The sequence below is a fragment of the Castanea sativa genome, chromosome 2, assembly GCF_040712315.1.
Source record: "Castanea sativa cultivar Marrone di Chiusa Pesio chromosome 2, ASM4071231v1".
NCBI classification, from domain to species: Eukaryota; Viridiplantae; Streptophyta; class Magnoliopsida; order Fagales; family Fagaceae; genus Castanea; species Castanea sativa.
This window is the reverse complement of record NC_134014.1, coordinates 34,835,249-34,855,492: the sequence shown is the minus strand read 5'-3', so window position 1 is coordinate 34,855,492 and position 20,244 is coordinate 34,835,249. Positions and strand designations below refer to the sequence as shown.

Sequence of the window (20,244 nt, the reverse complement as noted above, 5' to 3'; positions counted from 1 at the left end):
TAGATGGTTCTAATCATTCAACTAGTACAATACCTTATAGCCTAATGAAAATTCTGAGGAGACTGGGGTTCAACTATTCTGGGTGAACGTTTTGCTGGGGAAAAAAGGAATGAAAAAGGAAGAAAAACTCATCATTTTTGGAAATAGCATAACAGTTTGCTACTTAACTTCCGATATTGAGGGTTACATAATCTAGGGAAATGAGATTAGTCATTCCAATAGCATAGTTTAGTTTAGTAGAAAACTATTACGCTATTTCCAAAAACTACGCATATTTTTTTTTTGAGGAGAACGCTAAATTCCAATAGCATATTTTAATAGTAGCAAACTATTATGCTATTTCCGTTAGGAGGATGAGAAATAGCATAATACTTTCTAGAGGCGTTTCTATCCCTACACCACTACATGTGTGATACAAGAATCTCCGCAGATGCTGGTTTTACTTGCATGCTTTTTAATTTAACTGTTGGGAATGAGAATATGTGTTGTGTAACTCACTAAAATATATTTTTGAGTTGCACCGTGGCGTTGATGGCGTACCAAGTGCAGTTGATAACTTGAAATTATCCCAAGTTTGGGAGCCAGTCCTGGCCATTGATAAAACCAAGTGAAATAAATGGTTCAGCCTCCTCAGCAGTGAGCTCCCTCGACCATGAAACTCTGCCCCCGAAATCAGCCCCTGGTCCCCAACACTTGTATTGTCCATAAAATACGGTCCTGCAAAGCACATGTTAACGTTGTTTCAATTGGGTAAATACAATGATGCTGGCACATAATCAATGGCATGTGGTAAAGGGAAAAAAAGAGAACAAACATACATTTCCCTGTTTTTGTCTCCCCAGTCATACCATCCTTTAGGAGTGATGATCTTGTCCATGTATGTGTAAGCAAAGACTACCCTAGAGAATGTGCCCCAAGCTCTTCCCAGGTAAAGGGCACCTGATCCAGTGACCTTGCAATTGACAAATGAGAAGCCAGTTTCCTCAAGGAAGCTCTGTCTCTTTTGAGCAGTCAAGGCTCCATAGCTACTGGTGATGGCATTCAAATGGCAATCCTTATAGCACGAGAGACCATTCCCGAAAATGAAATCAACGGAGCCTTCAATGTAGCAATCCTTAAAGTAGTGTCTGCCTATGTGATCATAAAGAGTGTCTTGTGCTCCTATAACTTTGCAACTGAAGAAGGCTGCTGTGTCAGCTGAAATCCGCAGTGCCACTGCTTGCTTGCCTAGAGCTCCTGATGGTGGTGATGGTGCTATATTCTGTTATTTCAAAAAATCCACACCTTACTTTAGCCATTAAAAGCCTCATTATTCTTCTTCAATCTGTGTGTGAGGGTATAAAGTATAAACATATATCATTACTCATGGGAGCCCCATATGGAATGATCTTTTCTATAAGAAAAATTATCTTATGAGATTGTCTCATAAGATACTGTTTCGCTTTAGAGTAAATTTCATACAAAGTGTGGGACTCACATGTCGTGAAAGGCTTGCTCTAAACCAAAAGGTTGTAATTATTTATTTATTTATTTATTATTATTTAAAGGGAGGGTTGTAGATTTAAATGGTCACTAATGTTACTAATTCATCACTTAAATCTGTACCTGCTGTTAACTTTGGTTGTGTGTTAGTACTTATTAACAATTTTTAAAAAAAGGTAAATCATGCACTTATCCTTATAGTTTAGGAATGATTTTAACTTGAATTCTAATTTTTTAAAAGTTTCAATTAAAATCATAAACTTTATAATTCGTTTGAATATTTATAAATAAAGAAGAGTGAAATTATGAAAACTCATATAAGCTAGACTTAGAGCCTAATCAAGGCACTAAAATCAGTCCATGTGAATCTTTGGATATAAAAAATATTATGAAATTATTTAAGAATCCTAACAGATAAATACACTTTGATAAAGATGTAATCGTTGTGTGATTTTTTTTGGGGTACTAAAATACCTCTTGATGTTAATTTGTGCCAAGATAAGTCTTAGGTGTAGTTTATTTGTCTCATGATATAATTCACGGTTTTAATTGAACTTTTTCAAAATTATCCATAAATTACAAGAGAATTGTGTTATTAGAAAACAACATATATGGAAATGGAAATTGAAGTATAATTTTCCGACTGAGCTTAGACCTACAACACCCTACCTTAAGACTTATTCTGTAAAACTTTGAGACTATAGTAGATAAATTAATAATGGTAAATATCGAAGCCAAAATCATGAAATTGACTGACCTTGAAGGTGATGTTCTTTGCAATGAAGTAAGGAGCATCAACTGCAAATGTGGCAGAACCAAAGGTACCCAATGGATGCCCAGTTTGTCCAATTCGGTCGGCTGTGTCGTCCCACTCAATAATGGTGTTATCTGCACCAGCACCTTCCAGGGTAATGTATGCCATAGTCGCAGGAATTTGGACCTTTTCCCTACATTTTTGCTCATAGTTAATTTAAACCAAAATATCACACTTTGACTGTTAGTGTTAGATACAATAAACAAAATTTTAATCGTTTAGATCATTCGTTTGTTATTAGCTTATTTGTTTTTTTGTTAAAAATGATAATGCTTATATTTGAAAAAATGAGATTTTAAGAAACTTTACATAAATGATAAAATTTAGGTACTGTTCCTTAGATTCCTCTCTTAAGATTTAGCCATGTGGCTACTTAACTTAAAAATACACTTTATCCCACGTGCAAAAATCTATATGGCAGAATCTTAAAAAGAAAACTTAAGGAACAACACCTAAATACTATACTTAAGTCTTGCCCTTACATAAAATAAAATAAATTAAAAGTTAAATCGAAAAAGCTCGTGTCAAATGGATACTTAATGTTATAAATGATATACTATTTGAGAAGATGTTTTGAAGGAGAAAATGTTTTGGCATGACTATTTTGCAAACACAAATTATTAGGATTACAGGTAATAATTTTTTTTATATTTAAATTGCATGTTATGTTGACTCTTGGCAAAAATCTAGTATATTGGTTTTGTGTTAATGTTACTTTATAAACACAGAACAAGACCAAGCAACCAACCATAACTAAATATGATCCGTGAGTAACAAAACAAAGACAGCTCCATTTATTACCTGTAAATCCCTGCACTGATGGAAATAACCACACGACAGTTATTGACTACTGGTATTGAACTGATAGCCTTTTGAACTGTAACAAAATTACCAGTTAACTTCGAGTTTTTGTTTACTCTTATCGTTGAGCAAGGTGTTAACTTGTTGGTTGCTTTCTGGAAGAGAGAGTGCTTGAAGGAACCTATTTGTTTGACCCAATTCAGGTACTCCTTTTCGCTCACCACGTTCACATTCGACACATTTGTATGTGGTAAAGAACTCGTGCTTTCCAACAATAAAATCAACAAGAACAGCTTTACTACTATCTTATTGAAGTTGTGCTTGTGAAGGCTCATTGCCATTGATGCTGCTAAGTGCTAAGTGAAAAAATACGTAAAAAAAAGTCTCTAGGTGTAGTTGAAACGTGAAAGCCTTAAACTAAATTTGGTAAGCTTGGAATTTGAGTTGTTTGAATGGAAGGTTTAAAAACATGAGAGCAGGGAAGGTCAAGGGAATCTAGCAAATTGTGGCTCTATCTGGATTGTCTCTTCCAATCACACCCATTAGGCACAACTGTGACTTTCTGTCAAGTGGTGTTTCTTCTTGTCTGTTCTGGTGAAATTGTTTGTGTAATACATTAAAAAAGAAAATTAAATCAATCTAGTTTGCTGGACAAAACAGTGGATCATCACATGAGGATGAGGCTGATAAAGCTTTACCCAATTGAACGTTGGGCTTGATAAAGGTGGATCTCTTGTGGCTCATTTTTAGACCTCAATTAGATAGAAAGTCTTGTAGTGGGGGGAGGCAGCAAAAATGGTGTGAATCTTTTTCATGTTTCATTTTTATTTGTAGGGTGAAGTAGCTTGCTAATGTGCTAAGAGAAAGAACAAACGAAGGGGTATGTTTTGGGTACAAGTGTGGTAGAAGATGACAAGAGGTGGTCATAAAACATGTTCATGATGGAGATGCTACATAAGCATATAGTTTATTTTATTTTTTTTTATTTTTATGGGAACATGAGCATATAGTTGATTTGATTGTGTAATGATAATTTCATTAATGTACAAAGTTTTTTTGGCCAAGGATTGGTTGTCCTCACATAAAATTAGGTACATCTTATATAGTTTTCATTTTTCTGTAGAAAGTAAGTGAATATTTTCAAAAATTATATGATCTAATGACATTTAGTCCTATTTTGTGGGATTAAGATCCAGAGGTCAAATCTCTCTACTTGCACTTAAAAAAAAAAAAAAATCAAACAATTATGAACAACGAGTATGTGGTTGCCTTTTAAGAAAAAATGCTAATGTCTTTAATTCCAAATTTTAACCCTCATACCCCATGACAATTTCTTTTGGGTGTAATGTTTGTTTGGCCAATAATTTATTGTTCTCGCTTAAGGTTAGATACACTTGATAATGATTTCAACTTTTATGTAAAAAGTAAGTAAACAATTTTGTCAATGATCATATGATTTAATAGCATATTGTCATTTTATGGGGATTAACATCCAAATGTCAAATCTCCTTTCTCACTTAATAAAAAAGTAAGTGAGCAATTCAGAATGATTGATTGATAATGTATTTTGTCAATGATTATATGATTTAATAGCATTTTGTTATTTTATGGGGATTAAAATCTAAATGTCAAATCTCCTTTCTCACCTAATGAAAAAGTAAGTGAACAATTCAAAATGATTGATTGATAATGTGTTTTAAAATTTTGTTCAAAATGATTGATTCATAATGTGTTTTAAAATTTTGATCCATACATTCCTAAGGCTTATACGCCGGTGTTACCCAAAAAAAATTCAAAAAGTTAAATTAAATTCCGTTGCCGGGACTTGAACCCGGGTCTCTCGGGTGAGAGCCGAGTATCCTAACCAACTAGACTACAACGGAGTTGTTGATTGAGTTGTTCAAAATATTATTTAAATTCCAAAATATTTGAGTAATAAATTAAATTCTAACACTCCTCAAACCAGGGTTTTAGTGCTGTGTCTGTCTAAACTCTAAGCCCTCGCTCGCTGGGCATTTCTCCTATCCGTTCTTACACACACATAAAAACACAAACCAACCGTTAGAAACACACAACCGATTTGTTTTGTCTTCATATAGTACAAAGAAGATTGATTGTTTTATCTTTCTTCTACGCCGCGCAGGTATTTTTTTATTTTTTATTTTTTAACTTCAATTTCCGCATTTGGAGTTTTTTTTTTTTTTTTTTAATTCTCAAGGATTTCAATTACTCACTCTTAGGTTAAATCCATTCTTTTATTTTCCATTCCACTGCAAAACCACACAAACATATAATCGAATTTATTACCTGTTGGTTGGATTCTAGAGGGTACTTGTTTTGGATTGTAATTATTTGGAGGTTGAAAGTTAGATTTTATTTTGTAGATTACTGTGCTTGCTTCACTTTTATATTTTTGATTACTGATAATTAAAAAAAAAAACTATTTTTTTTATTATAATTACTGCTCTACTAGTTTGGATATTTCTTGTTGCTATTGGGCTTATAATGCAGTGTAATTAGGCCAAAATACACTACTGATCCCTAAACTTTAGCTCATAATCGATTTTAATCTGTAAAGTTTGATGTGATCGCTTTAGAACATAAACTTACATTGATCACTTTGAACTTCCTAAAGTTTAGGAGCCTTATTTTATATATTTATTTTAATTGATTCAGGTTGTTGTCAACTGAATCTGATACGGCCAATTCTGTTTATATGTTGCAGCCATTGGTTTGCGGTATTTTGTAGCAAAGTTAGTGTGTCATAGATTGGCAATAGCAACTTAGGCAAAAAAGATGACAGTGTTTGGATTGACTGCTAGTCCATCAAGATGTTGTCTCCGGATACCTGCATGTGGCCCGGGCTCTCTGAATAGGCGAGCTTTTGCTTTTTCTAGTCCTGGGAAGCCTAAACAACAGACTGATTCTCTCTGTTTAGTAAGGTACTGCTTAATTGTTACCAACTATTGAACTAGGAGTGAGGGCTGTACACTACTATAACATTGTTATGCTTTTTTCCTTGTTGTGACCACACAGAACTGACTGGATTGGTTCTACACAAAGATGCAGAACCCGACCGTCTCACTTGATCAAGTGTGCAATGGATGCTTCCTATGGTGATATGCCAAATGAACCCACTGGTAATCTTTCACTTTCTTGATTAGTTGATGATTGTGTTATTGTTATCCATGGGGATTTATACTTAGTGGATAAAGGTTTGTTGCAAGCCATGGTTTTGTAAACCTAAATAATAAATAAATTTGCATGTTTGTGGTGAACCTTTTTGAGGGAGAACTCACGAGAACCTTCATGACCTTCATAAAATTTTGTCCTGACCAGATGGCGTGCATAGTGAAGCATTGGCATTCGCCTCTGTGTTTGCTTGTAAGGCTGGGAGCTTTACTGAGCCATAAATTATTAGTGATTGCTGGAGTTATTGGGCTACTGTCGAGTTGTAACTTTAATATCTAACACTACATATTTTGTAGAAAGGGCGGAGAGGTAAGGGAAAAAGGGGAAGCGAGTGGATTCCACCTTTCTCTGACATTGTTTGGTTAGGAAGGAATGGAAATAAAAGGAAGAGAAGAATGAAGCTATTTTCTTACTGAGACAATTTAAATGGTTTAAGTGAAGATAAAATTGGCAATTCACATATTTTTCTTATGATACACGTTCTCTCTCCTTCTATTTCTGCATCCATCAAACAAGGAATTTCTCTCTCACTGCCTTTTCCCTGAGACACTGTAAAAAAGATAATATAAATGTTGGAATACACATTCGTATGAACGAGAAAATAAAACATGTACATAGGACACAATATTTAGTGTGGTTTGGCCAATTTCATGCCTATATCTATGGGCAATGTCAACCAAAATCCATGATCAACAATATAAATTATAAAAACTCAAGCAAACCTCACAAAAAAAAAAAAAAACTAGCACACTCGCACAAACCTCACAAACACACCAAAACCTCTCATAAAAATAAACTAACCCAAGTCTCAATACACCCAAAACAAACTCACTACGTACTCATAAACTTGACACTTCACAAGCCCAAAACCTCAATGCACTCACTGGTGTTCTCTCACTCAAAACAATTGGCAAACTATTAATTGACACATCTATCTTTCAAGCCCAAGGAACTATCAAACTTCTCTTTGAAAAAACTCAGTCATGTTCTTCTAAGAGTCTTTTCTCCTCCCCAATGGGAGGACCTCTAGGACTAAAACTACTCTTTGAAAAAACTCAGCCATGTTTAAGAATGTTTTCTTCTACCCAATTAGAATTCCCTTTATATTTTTATTTATATATAAGGCTTCAATACTATTTCTTTGGTGGGCAAGAAACAGAAACTTACTTCTTAGACTTTTCATTCATCCCAAGAAAATCCAAACCAAGTGAAAATAAGAATTTGAGGCAATTTTCAGCAGTAAATGTTCCTATTAGTGAGCTGCTTTGAGAATTCATGCCTAAGCTGTTTTTGCATCTGACATTTTATAATTGGATAAATTGTGGCTGCTCTTGTATTGAGAAATTTGGTGTTGGGTGACTGGATTGCCTTTATTGAACTTATTGATGTGGCTCACCAGTATGACTTTCTTTCATGTCACCATCCTTTCTTGCACTATTCTGCATGGAATTTATTAGAATTTAGAAAGCATGTTTTACTCTTTCTCTCTGGGATTTAGCTTAGGTGGTTTAGGGTGGGTGGAGTTGGGATAGGTTTTAGGTTCTACTCTTATCAATTATGAAAAAAAAATGGAGACGTGAATGACTCTCTCTCTCTCTGTCTCTCTTCCCTTTGCTGAAATATATGCAAGGCAACTAGGGACTTGCTCTAGTTCCTTAAGCATTGAGTTGATGCAAACCTTCACATTGTAAGCGTCTTTTCTGATTTATTGCTGCTGGCCATATTCTATTAGTTTGGTTCACTACATATTGTAACAATTTAGCACCATTGACTCTAAAATTCTCTCCTTTTCTGCAAGCTCAGCTATCTTTCCTAGAATTAATGTTAGGGACCCATACAAACGACTTGGAATAAGCAGGGAGGCTTCTGAAGATGAAATTCAAGCTGCCAGAAACTTTCTTATTCGTCAATATGCGGGCCACAAACCAAGTGTGGATGCTATTGAGTCAGCCCATGACAAAATAATTTTGCAGAAGTTTTATGATAGGAAGAACCCAAAAGTTGACATAAAAAAAAAGGTCAGAGAAGTCAGGCAGTCCCGTGTTGTTCAGGCTCTTACAAATAGGTTTCGAACTCCATCAACAAAGTTCATTATAAAAACATCTATTGCATTTATAGTGCTTGGGGCTCTCACTGCTTTCTTTCCAACTGAAGAAGGCCCAACCCTTCAGGTTGCAATCTCCCTGCTGGCTACCATGTATTTTATATACGATCGGTTGAAGAGCAAAATCCGAGCTTTTCTTTACGGGTATGTGGAACTGTATCTGTTTAATTAAATATGGAATATTGGAGTGTTCCTGCTGTTAATCACTTAGGTCATTGTTGTGAGATTTTCTTCATAGAAAATTTGTATTGTACCAACCATTGCATTTAGTCCTGAGCCCAATGTCATGGTGTATGCTTCTATAATGAGCTAATGTTTTTCATGATTATCTTATATGTCATGAGCTTTCCTTGATTATGTAAGCGTTCCAGAATTTCAGCTAATGGTCTTCCCTTTTGAAATAAAATGCATTCTTGAATCTCCCTGCTACTTAAACCTGAAATATTACATAGATCCTTATCATAAAAGTTGTTGTTATGTTGCAGGGCTGGATCTTTTGCTTTCTCATGGCTGTTGGGAACATTCTTGATGGTGGCTGTGATTCCTCCTGTACCTGTACTTAAAGGACCAAGGAGTTTTGAAGTGATGAGTTCGTTAATAACCTATGTTCTACTTTGGATTTCATCTACATATCTTAAGTAGAGCCAATTATATATTAGTAGATGCCTCAATTCTTTTTGGAGTGGAGATCACCAGATTTTCTTTGTAGCTGGTTTGTTGATTCCCTGATTTTGCTTAATAGAACTGTGTGTATCTCTAATTACAGTTTTGATACTTTCCGGCTGTCGTGTTAATATTTTGTTGAATGAGCCTGCAGTTTAGGAAGAACTGGAAATGAATGTTTTGTTGTATGGAGAAAGGGTGTAAACTAGAAAAAGATACTGGTCAGGTTTGAGTGAGAGTCTAGTGGTACTAATTATTAAATAGATTATTTAACCTGGGTATTTTTGGAAAGTGGTTAAGTAAAATAGGATTTTATGCTAAACAAAAATTTTAGTACTACAAGTTAAGCCACAATTATTCCTATACGATAGATTATGATTGATTGTCACTTTTACAAGGACCCGTAATTTTTGTGAATAATTGTGATAAAAATTGTGATTTAATTTATAGTAGTAAATTTTTTATATGCTAAATAAATAAATAGGATTTTTTTTTTGTTGAGAAAAATATATATAGGAATCTAAATATAGATCTGAAACTTTGAAAGCCTGAAATGGTCGACAGTCCACACGGACCACACCCGAGATAAAAGAGAAATAACACAGTTCCATTTTCTCCCCCAAAGCTCTTCTCCAAAATCAAAGCACCCACATATAATGTCAACAAAATCATTTCTAGTTCCTCATGCAACCTAAGATTTATGTCTTCTAAAAAAAAAACTATGATTTATGTATATTTCATCAATTTCACATAAATTATAAATGTTCTTTGTTTTTAAACGATGTTTAAAAGTCCCTTAGGACCTCACCCTATATATGTATAAAAAAATAATAATAAATTAAAAAAAAAAATCACAAACACACCATCTACATTCTATTGTATTCCAACTTGAACCAATTAAAATAGCTTTTATTTTTTTGACAAATACATGGATAGCCAAAAACTTTCCCTAACTAAAGATTAAATTTTTTAAAAGATTGGGTTACATAACTTTACCTAACTAAAGATTTAAAATATATATATATATATATATATATATATATATATATATATATATTCCAATTTGAATTTACTAATGTTCCAAGATCCAAGAATGAATCACAATTTGAAAAAGAAAACATAAATTGTAATTATTTTACAAATATATGGATAGCCAAAATTTACAAATTAAAGACCTAAGATTAGATTAAATCTAATAAACATATTATGGTATGCGAACAAATACATGATGGATAGCAAAAACAAAAACTAGACATGTATGTCATCAATTTCATCAAATTGTTGTTTTACATCCAAACACGCCCAAATTGCACTTTACCCGTGTTGCTATTGCTAAAAAATTTTAGCAACTGTAAACAATAAGTTGGTATATTTAAGAACTACTGTATTAGAGTCTGTAAAATAATATATATTTGGTATATTGTAAACTTGTTTGAAATGTTGAACACCAATGCCCATTTTGCCCACTTGATAGGGGACTTCTACCATACGAAGAAGCTATCAAATTAGAAACCCAAAATTAAATTACATTTAGCATTTACTCATTCCTATCTCTTACTTAGAGCAATCGTACTGTGGTGCACCTAGTCACCTACTCATTGTCCACCATGCTTGTGCAAACACACCCACGAATATCACTAGGGTAATCCTATAGAGAAATTTTACATGTTCTACAAAATAATTTTTAAGGGATTATACTGTAACCACGTGATTTGGGTAAAGTTCGAGTTCCCAACTTAGGATTTAAAAAGATGTACTTTACCCGCTTGATCACAACTTTTACTACTTTTAATCCCATATCATTATAATTCACACGTGGATGTGCTAAACCAAAGAGAACCCTAGAGATAAAATAACAATCTCATTCTAATTAAAGTAAAAGCCCGATGATATTAATTAGCACTCTCTTTGATGTCTCATGTTTAAGATTGGGACCTCACCTCCCCCCTCTTTGCATTATTTACCTATCAAAAAAAAAAAAAAAATATATATATATATATATATATATATATATATATATATATATATATATATATCAAATTACATTAAACCCATGAGCCGGTGAATAAAATTAAATGGTTTGAGTAAAAAAAAATATTTTAAACCACAGGTTAACAATTTGAACTTGATGTTAACCATGGTTGGATTAAAGTATAATTTCCCAACTTCCAAATCTCTCTATAATGACATTCTTTGGCTATAATATTATGACATCAGCCTTTCACTCAAAAGTTATTCAAGACACATGGGTGAAGGATTCGTCAATTTGACATGCATCTAATTACATAGGCTGTTTCCACATTCACCAATAATTACCTTTATCTGGATATGATAGGTATACAACAAATTTACGGAAGTAATACCAACCGTGCCTCTAAATTACTACTGTTTATAAATATATACAGGTTTGATGTCCACATGATTGCAACTCATTTGGCAATATCTGAGATATATTTGCATATAAACATCTGCTCAAAAGTTATAAAGCACAACATCAAGGTTAGTTAAATAATCATTTTACACATTTATGTGCTCCAAACATCAGATAGCACTCCTAGCTGCGTCTTGGCACTGTGACAGCCACAAATCTATGTGTTCCACGATCTGTTGCCTTACTTTATTGACTGCATCAGGAGAGCTGCAGTTCTGGGCATTGCCTGAGAGGAAAAACCAAAGCTTCAGAAGAGACAGCATCAACTATTTGCAGGATAAGTTGACGAGTATGACCGTTAATGCATATTATATCGGAATGTCATTCAAAGTGGCAACATTAGATACATTTAATGGTTGAATTTCAAGTCAATTAACGTCAAAACCTTCAATATAGGAAAGCTTCTAACTAAGAAGTGTGGACACGGACATGGCAACAATTCTAAATAGGAAGGATTTTAACTAAGAAGTGCGGTCAAGGACATGGCGACAATTCTTGAAAAATTAGAATGTGAGATGGCAGTTGATAGATATATATGTTGTAGATATTAGAAATAATTAACAGCCATTAAAAGTATTCAAAAACATATCTAGAAAATTCAACTAAAAGCGACAACAACAATCAAACCTTAGGGTCAATCAGATGTATTTTTAGATGATGCTCTGACGTGTATTTGTAGTGGATCCATTCATAATAAAAGAAATAATTAAAAATTTGCAATTATGTGCTCTACTAAAAACAATTGAAAAAGTACAACTGACTCTTCTACTGCACTATGTAATAGCATTAACACAGTGTAATGATAAATAAATAAATGGAACTATATTTTAAGTTTTAGTTTTTAATAAAGACGTTCAAAATAAAAGCAAACTATATGAGAGAGAGGGCCCAGAAGTATAGAAGACTAGGCAAAATGAAGAAGAAAAAACCCTTAAAACACAGTTGCCTTCATGGCTGAGAGGGAGGGCCAAAAGGCAGATGTACTTGACTGAGAGAGAGGAGTGAGTAATTGCACTTCCAGTGGCACTGATAACCACTGGTTTGAGTCACCATAATTCGATCAAGTGAGACAACAAGAGAGAGAGAGAGAGAGAGAGAGATAGAGAGAGAGAAGGCCAAGATAGTTTAATCTGATCTGGAACATGAGAGAGAGACAGCCTATCACTCTTGATTACGGCTCAGATTGTCTCAGGTTATCAAAAATACTTTTTTCCGATATCATGTTTGGATGGTGTCATGACCGTCCCCCAATCATGTCCAAAATTTAGATTCAATTTTTTTTGCCAGACATGCATGCAGCTATGATGTGTATCTTGATCAAGAACGAAATTTACTACACAACTTATTTGCTCATCATTGTTAAACTAATAAGTAATAATTGCGAAAAGATAACCATGTGCTTATTCTTCCAGCCATTGAAACCCATTATGGAAGCAATTGATTCCAGATGCATCAAATTTTACATTTTGAACATGTAAATTATCAGCCCATTTCAAAACCCATGAATTGGCCAAAATTATAATGAGACATTTTGAGAGTATAAAATCTGAGACAAGCTACGCATACCTTCAATGTTTAAAGGAGCTTGGGGACATCCTCGTAAATCGGTGCCATGGCCACAATTATGACAAGAAATGGTGTAGGAAGGCACTAGAAAGTTCAAGAGGCAGATTTTAGTAAAAGAATAAAAACATCATAAAGGAAAGACATCAAAATGCCCATATCCCATTAAAACGAATCCACATAGTTGTTACATGTAGGAAAGTCACTAAATCATTCACACACAAAGAGTAATCATATACAAATTCTAAAGCAGGAACCACAAAAAGAAGACTGAAATACATTAAACCTTTTTATTTTTTTTATTTTATAACTAACTAAAATATATTAAACCTTACAAATTTGGTTCAGAATTTCTTGTGAAAGCTTATATGTAATATCTTTCATTGTTCTAACAAGAATTGGCCCAATTTGGTGGGATTGAAGCAATTTTGACATATAAGGAAAAAAAAAAAAAAAAAAAATATATATATATATATATATATATATAAGAGTTCAAGTTACACCTAGTGTAATTCTAAGCAATGTTATACCACCCAGTAAGTTGTTATTGAATTCATATTTAAAAAATCTCACATTTAGATTACATGTTTTATATGTTTTTAACATGTATACAAATTTTCATGTCAATCGGATGTTATTTACCGTTCAATCCATAAATTCATCTTTTAAGCATTATTTTAGATTACAAAAACTTGAATTTAAATAATTAATTAATGATATGACTATTGATCTTTGATTACCTTGAAATTTTGCAAGCATGGAAAATATATGAAAATAATGTAGTCCAATGGTGGATTTGTCAAAATTGAAAATTCGCATCCAATTAAATTGAATATATATATATATATATTTATGTAATAAGTATTCTTCCTATATTATTACAATAATTTTGTAATTTCATATCAAGAAATTAGAAACTCACTATCTGTCGATGAAGTCTGTTTAGATGCGTGACGCCAGGGATCTTGTGAACCATTGGTGAAAACTATTTTTGAACCTGCGTTTTAAATTTTCAAGAGAAGACATGAACTATTAGTGAATACATTGATAGTACTTCATCACAGCAACTCAGCACCTATATGCACAAAATAAATACTTTCAGTCATCAATTTTCTCCTCTGAACTAAACTAACTTCTTTAAAATCTGTCTTCATATAAATACTAAACCTCCCTTCTGACATTTAACTTTTACTTATCATTTCAGTGCATAGCCCTCAAGTTCCCACAATGCAAGCTTCTAAAAATGATATGTAGAAAGCTAGATTCCCCAAGCCCATGAATGAATATTGTAAAACCAACAAAAAGCAGCAATTGGTTACTGGGAGATGAAGTTGAGAATAAATAAAGCTGCAGATATTTCCATGCACACATGCAAATAGGTATGAGAGAGAGAGAGAGAGAGGTGCTTGATTTTAAATTTTTTAGATATATCTAAAAACATGCAAAGAAAATAAATTGGTAGCCAATCCATATATCATAGACTACTATCCAACTATCAGGAGCTAACATTGACTCCTCAGCTACGGAATGGGTACTATGGTCCAATACTCTTTTATATAATTACACCTAGGAAGCACTACTACAGATATGGGACATGTATACAACACAATATGGATACAGCAACATATCAATTATAGAAAATTTAGAATAATTTACCGCCTGCATGCTATAATTTGTTAACATATTAATGAATATGTTGAAGTATATGTTATGCTAGGTTTTAGTTCAGAAAATAAACAACATATGCCAAACAAAAAATGTCTAAATAATAAACAAATTGAGAACATCTTAGTTTCATAGGGAGAAAGTGAGTGAGAGCGGATAAAAAAAAGTTAAAGAAATACTTCATGGTATCCATATAGGATACATGTCTGATATGGACATGGCTGCTAGTATTAAGTATCCATGCTTCCTAAAGATTTTGAGAAAGAAAATATAGACAGAAGAGCAAAGTCAATGTTTATACCAGCAATTTTTGTGCCTCCATAGTAAATATTTGTTGCAGCAACATCAGGATAGGTGCCTTCTCCAAAGACATTTTTGCAAAGGTCCAGATGGTATCTGTCATTTATGAGCAACTAAAATGCATACTCAGATGCGCATAATAGGGCACACAAAACCAACCGCAAAAGGTTTTAAAATTTTTATGATCTCTAAATAAAGGCAAGTAAAAATACAAAGATAAAAGGGGCACATTAAACACAATGAGGTGATGAGAAACATGCCTTGTGTCAACTTTTGTGGAGCGAACGGTATCATTTAATGGTGCCACCTGAAAAAATGCAACTTCAGTACAAACTTGGAACCACCACAACCGGTCGGCACTGTCTTCACTAAGAGCAGTGTTTTTCAAGTGTTTCTGATTGTATGTTTGGACATTAACACCAAAACTTCCAAGATAATATTCCTTCACATATTTGGCATATGCATCCTGCATGAAACAATGTTAGAAGCATTAGACAACAGCTGGATGGAACACAAGGCCAAGAAAATGTAACATCAGCAGTGCTAAGAAGTTTAACAGAGAAAAAAGGAACAAAGCAATAAAGAATAAACTTAATCGAATGTAACATGTGACAAAGCAAAACATATATCTGTAATTAAAAGTGCCAGGAGCAAGATCTGGATAGCTCATCCATTAATAAGCTAATGATAACTAGTTATTACTAGCGAAGGCAGTTAATGAATTGTCCAAAAACAAGACCATTGATGTCTTAAAGAATTCCCCAATGAAAGAATAAGATCTATATTCTATAGCAAGAAAAAAGGAGCATACCACCAAATCGTCTCCAGCCTTCTTTGCTTCAACAAGAGGGGAGCATAGTTTATCTGGATTTCCATATTGAAACTGCAAAATTTAAAATTCAAAGATCATTAGTTTGTGAAAATTTAAAATGGAAACAGAACTGTAAAAGAAACCATATTTACCGCTATTGCAGCCGCATCAGCGAGAAAATAAAAGAAATCGCCATCAATCTCAAGCTGCAGACACAGATAAAGGTAAACATGCAAGATAAAGAGCATAGAAGAAAATTCTCATGAGTCTGCTATTTAAATAATGTTTTGGAGTATGTCATTAATCATGATCAATTATGACAAGGAAAAGAATCAAACCTCAGCTGCACCAAACAATGTCTTCACTGCTTTTGCATCTGTTGCAAGTCTTTGTTCAACAAGTTTATTAGTTTCTTGTAATGCAACTTTACATTCCGCACCAGCTGACTCACCAATCTGCGTTAGAAGATTATATTGAAAGGATATATCTAACAACAAACCAAGAAGCATGGGCACAACATGACACAAGACACAGCAACATAATAATTCTCGAAAAATTTGTACACGACATAGTGGGGATATAACAATTAATTAATTAAAAAAATCTTTAGGAATATTTAATTTATTTTTATGCATATTTTATGTTTATTTTAAGTTTTCCAATTAACTAAGTATTTTTTGCTAAGCTACACACGCGCCTCTTGAATCCACAACCTCACCCTCCATCCCATTATTATGGGAGAAGAAGTGCGAATTAAGCTCTAGCTCAAAGGAAAAAAGAAATAACAAATATAAATCTTTAAAAACATAAATTTTTAAATAATTTTTTTTTTTTGACTTGACACACTGAGGCTATGCATGCTGAGTGTAGAGTGTCCCTTGTTTGTCAGTGTCCAACATGGACATCTTGCGAATTTTGGGGTGTCCGTTCTCAGACAGGAAGAAATAGCAAATTAGCAAGACAGGGAGCATTCTTATAGCTTAGCTCCAGAAACAAAAATTTTATTTGTGTTATACCTTCTTATTTTTATATATCCTACCAAAAATAATTATTCCTAAAAAAATCAAAGTTTTTGATCTGCACATGGAAAAGAAAAAAAAAAAACCATAGTCTTTTACCTGCTTGTCAAATTCAGTGTAGTTATAAACAGCAAGAACAACTGCAGAACTTGCAAGGCTTCCACATGTTAAATGTGGGAACTTAAGACGGAACCATGCACTGAGAGCTCCTGGGTACGAGACACCAAAAACGAACCAGGGATTTTCAACATTTTCTCTATTGGACTTTGAATTTAAAGATTCCTGCAAAAAAAAAAAGGTGCTTTCAAAACAACTGATAAAGACAATAGAAATATGGCCATGGAAACACCCCTATAAGATTAAAATTTCAAGGTCCAAAAGGAAATGAAAAAAAATCATAGGCTTCATGGATTGAAGCCAAGAATTTTACCCTCCTAAATCAGAATGTCAAGAAGACTTCCCCTTCTATTAATGCTTCACTGCCAAACACTAGAATATGAAGTATTGACTTATGGATCATGACTGGTAGCCAGTTTTTTTTCTAGGTAACTGATCCTTGACTGGCCTATTTAATAAATGAGAAGATAACTTGCCTGGTAATACTGACGAAAAACAGCCAAATCAAAAAGAGCCTGCTTAGATGACAGATATCTCAAATTTTCTGTCTTCAATGAGTTGAAGGGGGAGCTTTTTCCATAGTAGCGATGCTCAAGAGAAACCACTGCTGCTCCGAACTTCTTTGCTAAAACCTATAAGAATTGCAAGGTTTAATGTTTTGCTTCTAATTATACTTACAAGAATCATAAAGTTCAATTGCACAATAGACTCTCTCTCTCTCTCTCTCTCTCTCTTGGTAAGGGTCTGACCAACAACAAAAAATTTGGGTTAAAAATCATAACTTACACTAATATAGTCATTGGTTATCCCATTGCAAGAAGATTCACCACAAATTTTCAAAAAGATTGGTCCATCTGGAAGCCGGAAGTGATCAAGGAATTCATAATATCGCTGCTGAAATTGCCTGTGATCCTGTAAATACAAGTGCAATCTAAGAGTGAGCATGGTGCACATCACATATTTGACCAACTTCCAATAACAAATAAGCTGAAGAGAAGTTTTGTTCGAGGCCTCCACCACAAAAAGGGATGAATTGAATAATTATATAGGTCTCAAAACGTATTTAGGAAAGGAAGGAACTAGAAACTATATTCATGTAGATTATAAAAATAAGTGCAGTTCTCTTGTCATGATTTTTTTTTTGTTGCCTTAGAGGTATCATATATGTGCAGATCAGACAAAAGACAAAGATGGATAATTCTAAAATTTACAAAGCCAAAAATCACTTTGATTATTTAAGCACACCAATTAATGAACAAGGCCGTAAAGTATATTCATAAAATAATCTTAAACAGAACACACACACACACACACACACACACACATATATATATATAAAAGTAACAGAATTTGATTGATCATAAAAGGAAACACCCATGTACACCGGAGGTGTACTCGAGGAGCTTACAATACTCAAGCCTTGTAGCTCAAGTGCCACTTCCTAATGTTTCCAACAGAGACGTTCAAGCTTCAAATCTCCCCTCCCCATGGTAATCATTGAATTATCAATTAAAAAAAATAAAAGTTTCCCCAAATGATCACAATTCTGCAATTCTTAGCAAAATTAATCACAATTCACAAAATTCAATTTCATCATCATTTCTAAACAAACCATACACTACACTTCCAGTTACAGTTTACAACAACCGGTCTGATCCCACCCCTTTTACAGTATAAGCTATACAAAATGTCCTTCACCAGTTCTACAAAATTTCGCAAATAAACAAACAAATTTTATAAAAAAAAAAAAAAAAATTCATTGCGTAAGAGAGAAAGAAACGTACAAAGGGAGAGAAGTGGTCGAGAGTCTGATTGAACCAGAACTCCTTCTGCGTCAAGTAATTACTGCTACTACTACTTCCAGACAAGCGGTCAAGCATAGTATGAGATGTGAGTAATCCATGAGAGAAGCTCGCGAATAATAAGAACAACAATAACCATGGCAGAATCATCGAACCCTCCTCCTGTCTCATCATCATCGTGGTTCCAAGGTTATCTCTCTTTTCTTCTTTCTTTCTAAGTTTTCAACAGACTCACAGAGAGAAAGAGAACAACAACAATAACAACAGACGCTACCTTAAATACAGTTTTGTTTCTTCTTTGTCCGACAAGCAAAGTTAAATCTATTAATATAGTTTTTTGTTTTTTTTTGGGCCTTTGCGGTCCAGTTAGATTTAGTTCTGGACCTGCCACGTCAGCAATATGGCCCAGAATTGGAACTTCCGTAAGGTCCAATATCCTATCATATTAGTTCTTACTTCTTACATGACATTTTTATTTATTTTTAATGTCAAGTTATATGACATATATTGGTTGCTTCAGCAAAATGGAGATTGTATTTTTGTTTCCTTGGCTGAAAAGGGAAGTTTCGCCAAAAGAAGAACAAAAAAAAGAAAAGAAAAGAGAGGAAGCTTCCTGTAGATGTGTTGTAGCTTGGTACCAGGGTAGTGTTTATCACAAAGTTTGCGTATTTATAGATGTACATATAGTACACGTCTCTTTAGGGGGGGAGAAAGGTCTACTTTTGCTTTTATACAAGGGGGAATGAGAGAGAACATTTATTTGTTTATTTTGGTTTAATTATTATTTAAACGATAGCAAATTTTATTTTATTTGGTCCGGTTAATAAATATCATTAGAGCATCTCTAGCAAATTTTTCAAATTTTTGTACTGTTTGGAGAATGAACAATCACATTTAGCTTTTATCTACCTACTTTTTTAAAAACACTTTTCAACAAATTCTCTATCATTTTCTCCATCTCATTTAAATATTATTTCTTCATTCATTCTTTATTCTTTTTTATCATCATTTATTCTTCCTATATTCATTCCTAACAATTATATTTTTCAATGAAAAGTGTTATATCCACAACATTTTTTGCAATACTTTCACAATAATCACATCAAAATCTTATGTGAAAAGTTGTTACTAATTCTAATTTGAACCCACTACTAAAATTATTTTTTTACTCACCAATATTAGCTAATAACAATCTATTATTTAAAATTTATTATGAAAATATTGTGGTAGCATTTCTTAATTGCCATTTTTTATCTTTTATATTATTTTTCCCTTCACACCATCTGTCATCCATACGTTTTGTTTTTTTTTTTTTTTTTCTCTCTCTTGGTTTTTTCTCCACCACACACGTATCCCATTCCTTTCCTCCATCTACTCTTCTTTTTCTTTTTCTAGTTCATTCCAGACTCTCTCTTTCATTCTCTAGCTCTCTTTTTTTACTTTCTCTATTTCTACTTGATTCTAGAATACTCTCTTGCAT

The 20,244-nt window shown here is 33.4% G+C and overlaps 3 protein-coding genes and 1 non-coding gene across 5 annotated transcripts; 1 reads left to right on the top strand and 3 right to left on the bottom strand.

The window, feature by feature from the left end:
* Positions 1–501: 501 nt before the first annotated feature.
* LOC142623607 (putative pectinesterase 53) lies at positions 502–3,438 on the bottom strand. Its single transcript, XM_075797045.1, has 4 exons — positions 3,098–3,438; positions 2,240–2,429; positions 819–1,261; positions 502–717 (listed from the first exon to the last, which is right to left on the bottom strand). Exons 1-4 carry the CDS (start codon positions 3,436–3,438, stop codon positions 564–566), a joined length of 1,128 nt encoding a protein of 375 aa, XP_075653160.1. The 3' UTR covers positions 502–563.
* Positions 3,439–4,907: 1,469 nt separating this feature from the next.
* On the bottom strand, positions 4,908–4,980 carry TRNAE-CUC (transfer RNA glutamic acid (anticodon CUC)). The gene has a single exon. It is a non-coding gene; the product is annotated as a tRNA-Glu (tRNA).
* An 81-nt stretch (positions 4,981–5,061) lies between these two features.
* Positions 5,062–9,347, top strand: LOC142623313 (protein CHAPERONE-LIKE PROTEIN OF POR1, chloroplastic). 2 transcript variants are annotated; one of them, XM_075796711.1, is made up of 5 exons: positions 5,062–5,240; positions 5,823–6,039; positions 6,134–6,237; positions 8,093–8,537; positions 8,879–9,347. In XM_075796711.1, exons 2-5 carry the CDS (start codon positions 5,894–5,896, stop codon positions 9,033–9,035), a joined length of 852 nt encoding a protein of 283 aa, XP_075652826.1. In that variant the 5' UTR covers positions 5,062–5,240; positions 5,823–5,893; the 3' UTR covers positions 9,036–9,347. The 2 variants fall into 2 exon arrangements, with proteins under 2 accessions (XP_075652826.1, XP_075652827.1); XM_075796712.1 differs by having other exon boundaries at positions 5,108–5,240; positions 5,774–6,039.
* A 2,056-nt stretch (positions 9,348–11,403) lies between these two features.
* LOC142624434 (putative serine protease EDA2) lies at positions 11,404–19,059 on the bottom strand. The gene is made up of 12 exons (XM_075797999.1): positions 18,747–19,059; positions 17,749–17,874; positions 17,439–17,594; positions 16,945–17,127; positions 16,165–16,281; positions 15,979–16,032; positions 15,827–15,898; positions 15,276–15,481; positions 15,017–15,111; positions 13,973–14,047; positions 13,054–13,137; positions 11,404–11,713 (listed from the first exon to the last, which is right to left on the bottom strand). The coding sequence occupies exons 1-12, from the start codon at positions 18,939–18,941 to the stop codon at positions 11,598–11,600; spliced, it is 1,479 nt and encodes a 492-aa protein (XP_075654114.1). The 5' UTR covers positions 18,942–19,059; the 3' UTR covers positions 11,404–11,597.
* Positions 19,060–20,244: the final 1,185 nt, after the last annotated feature.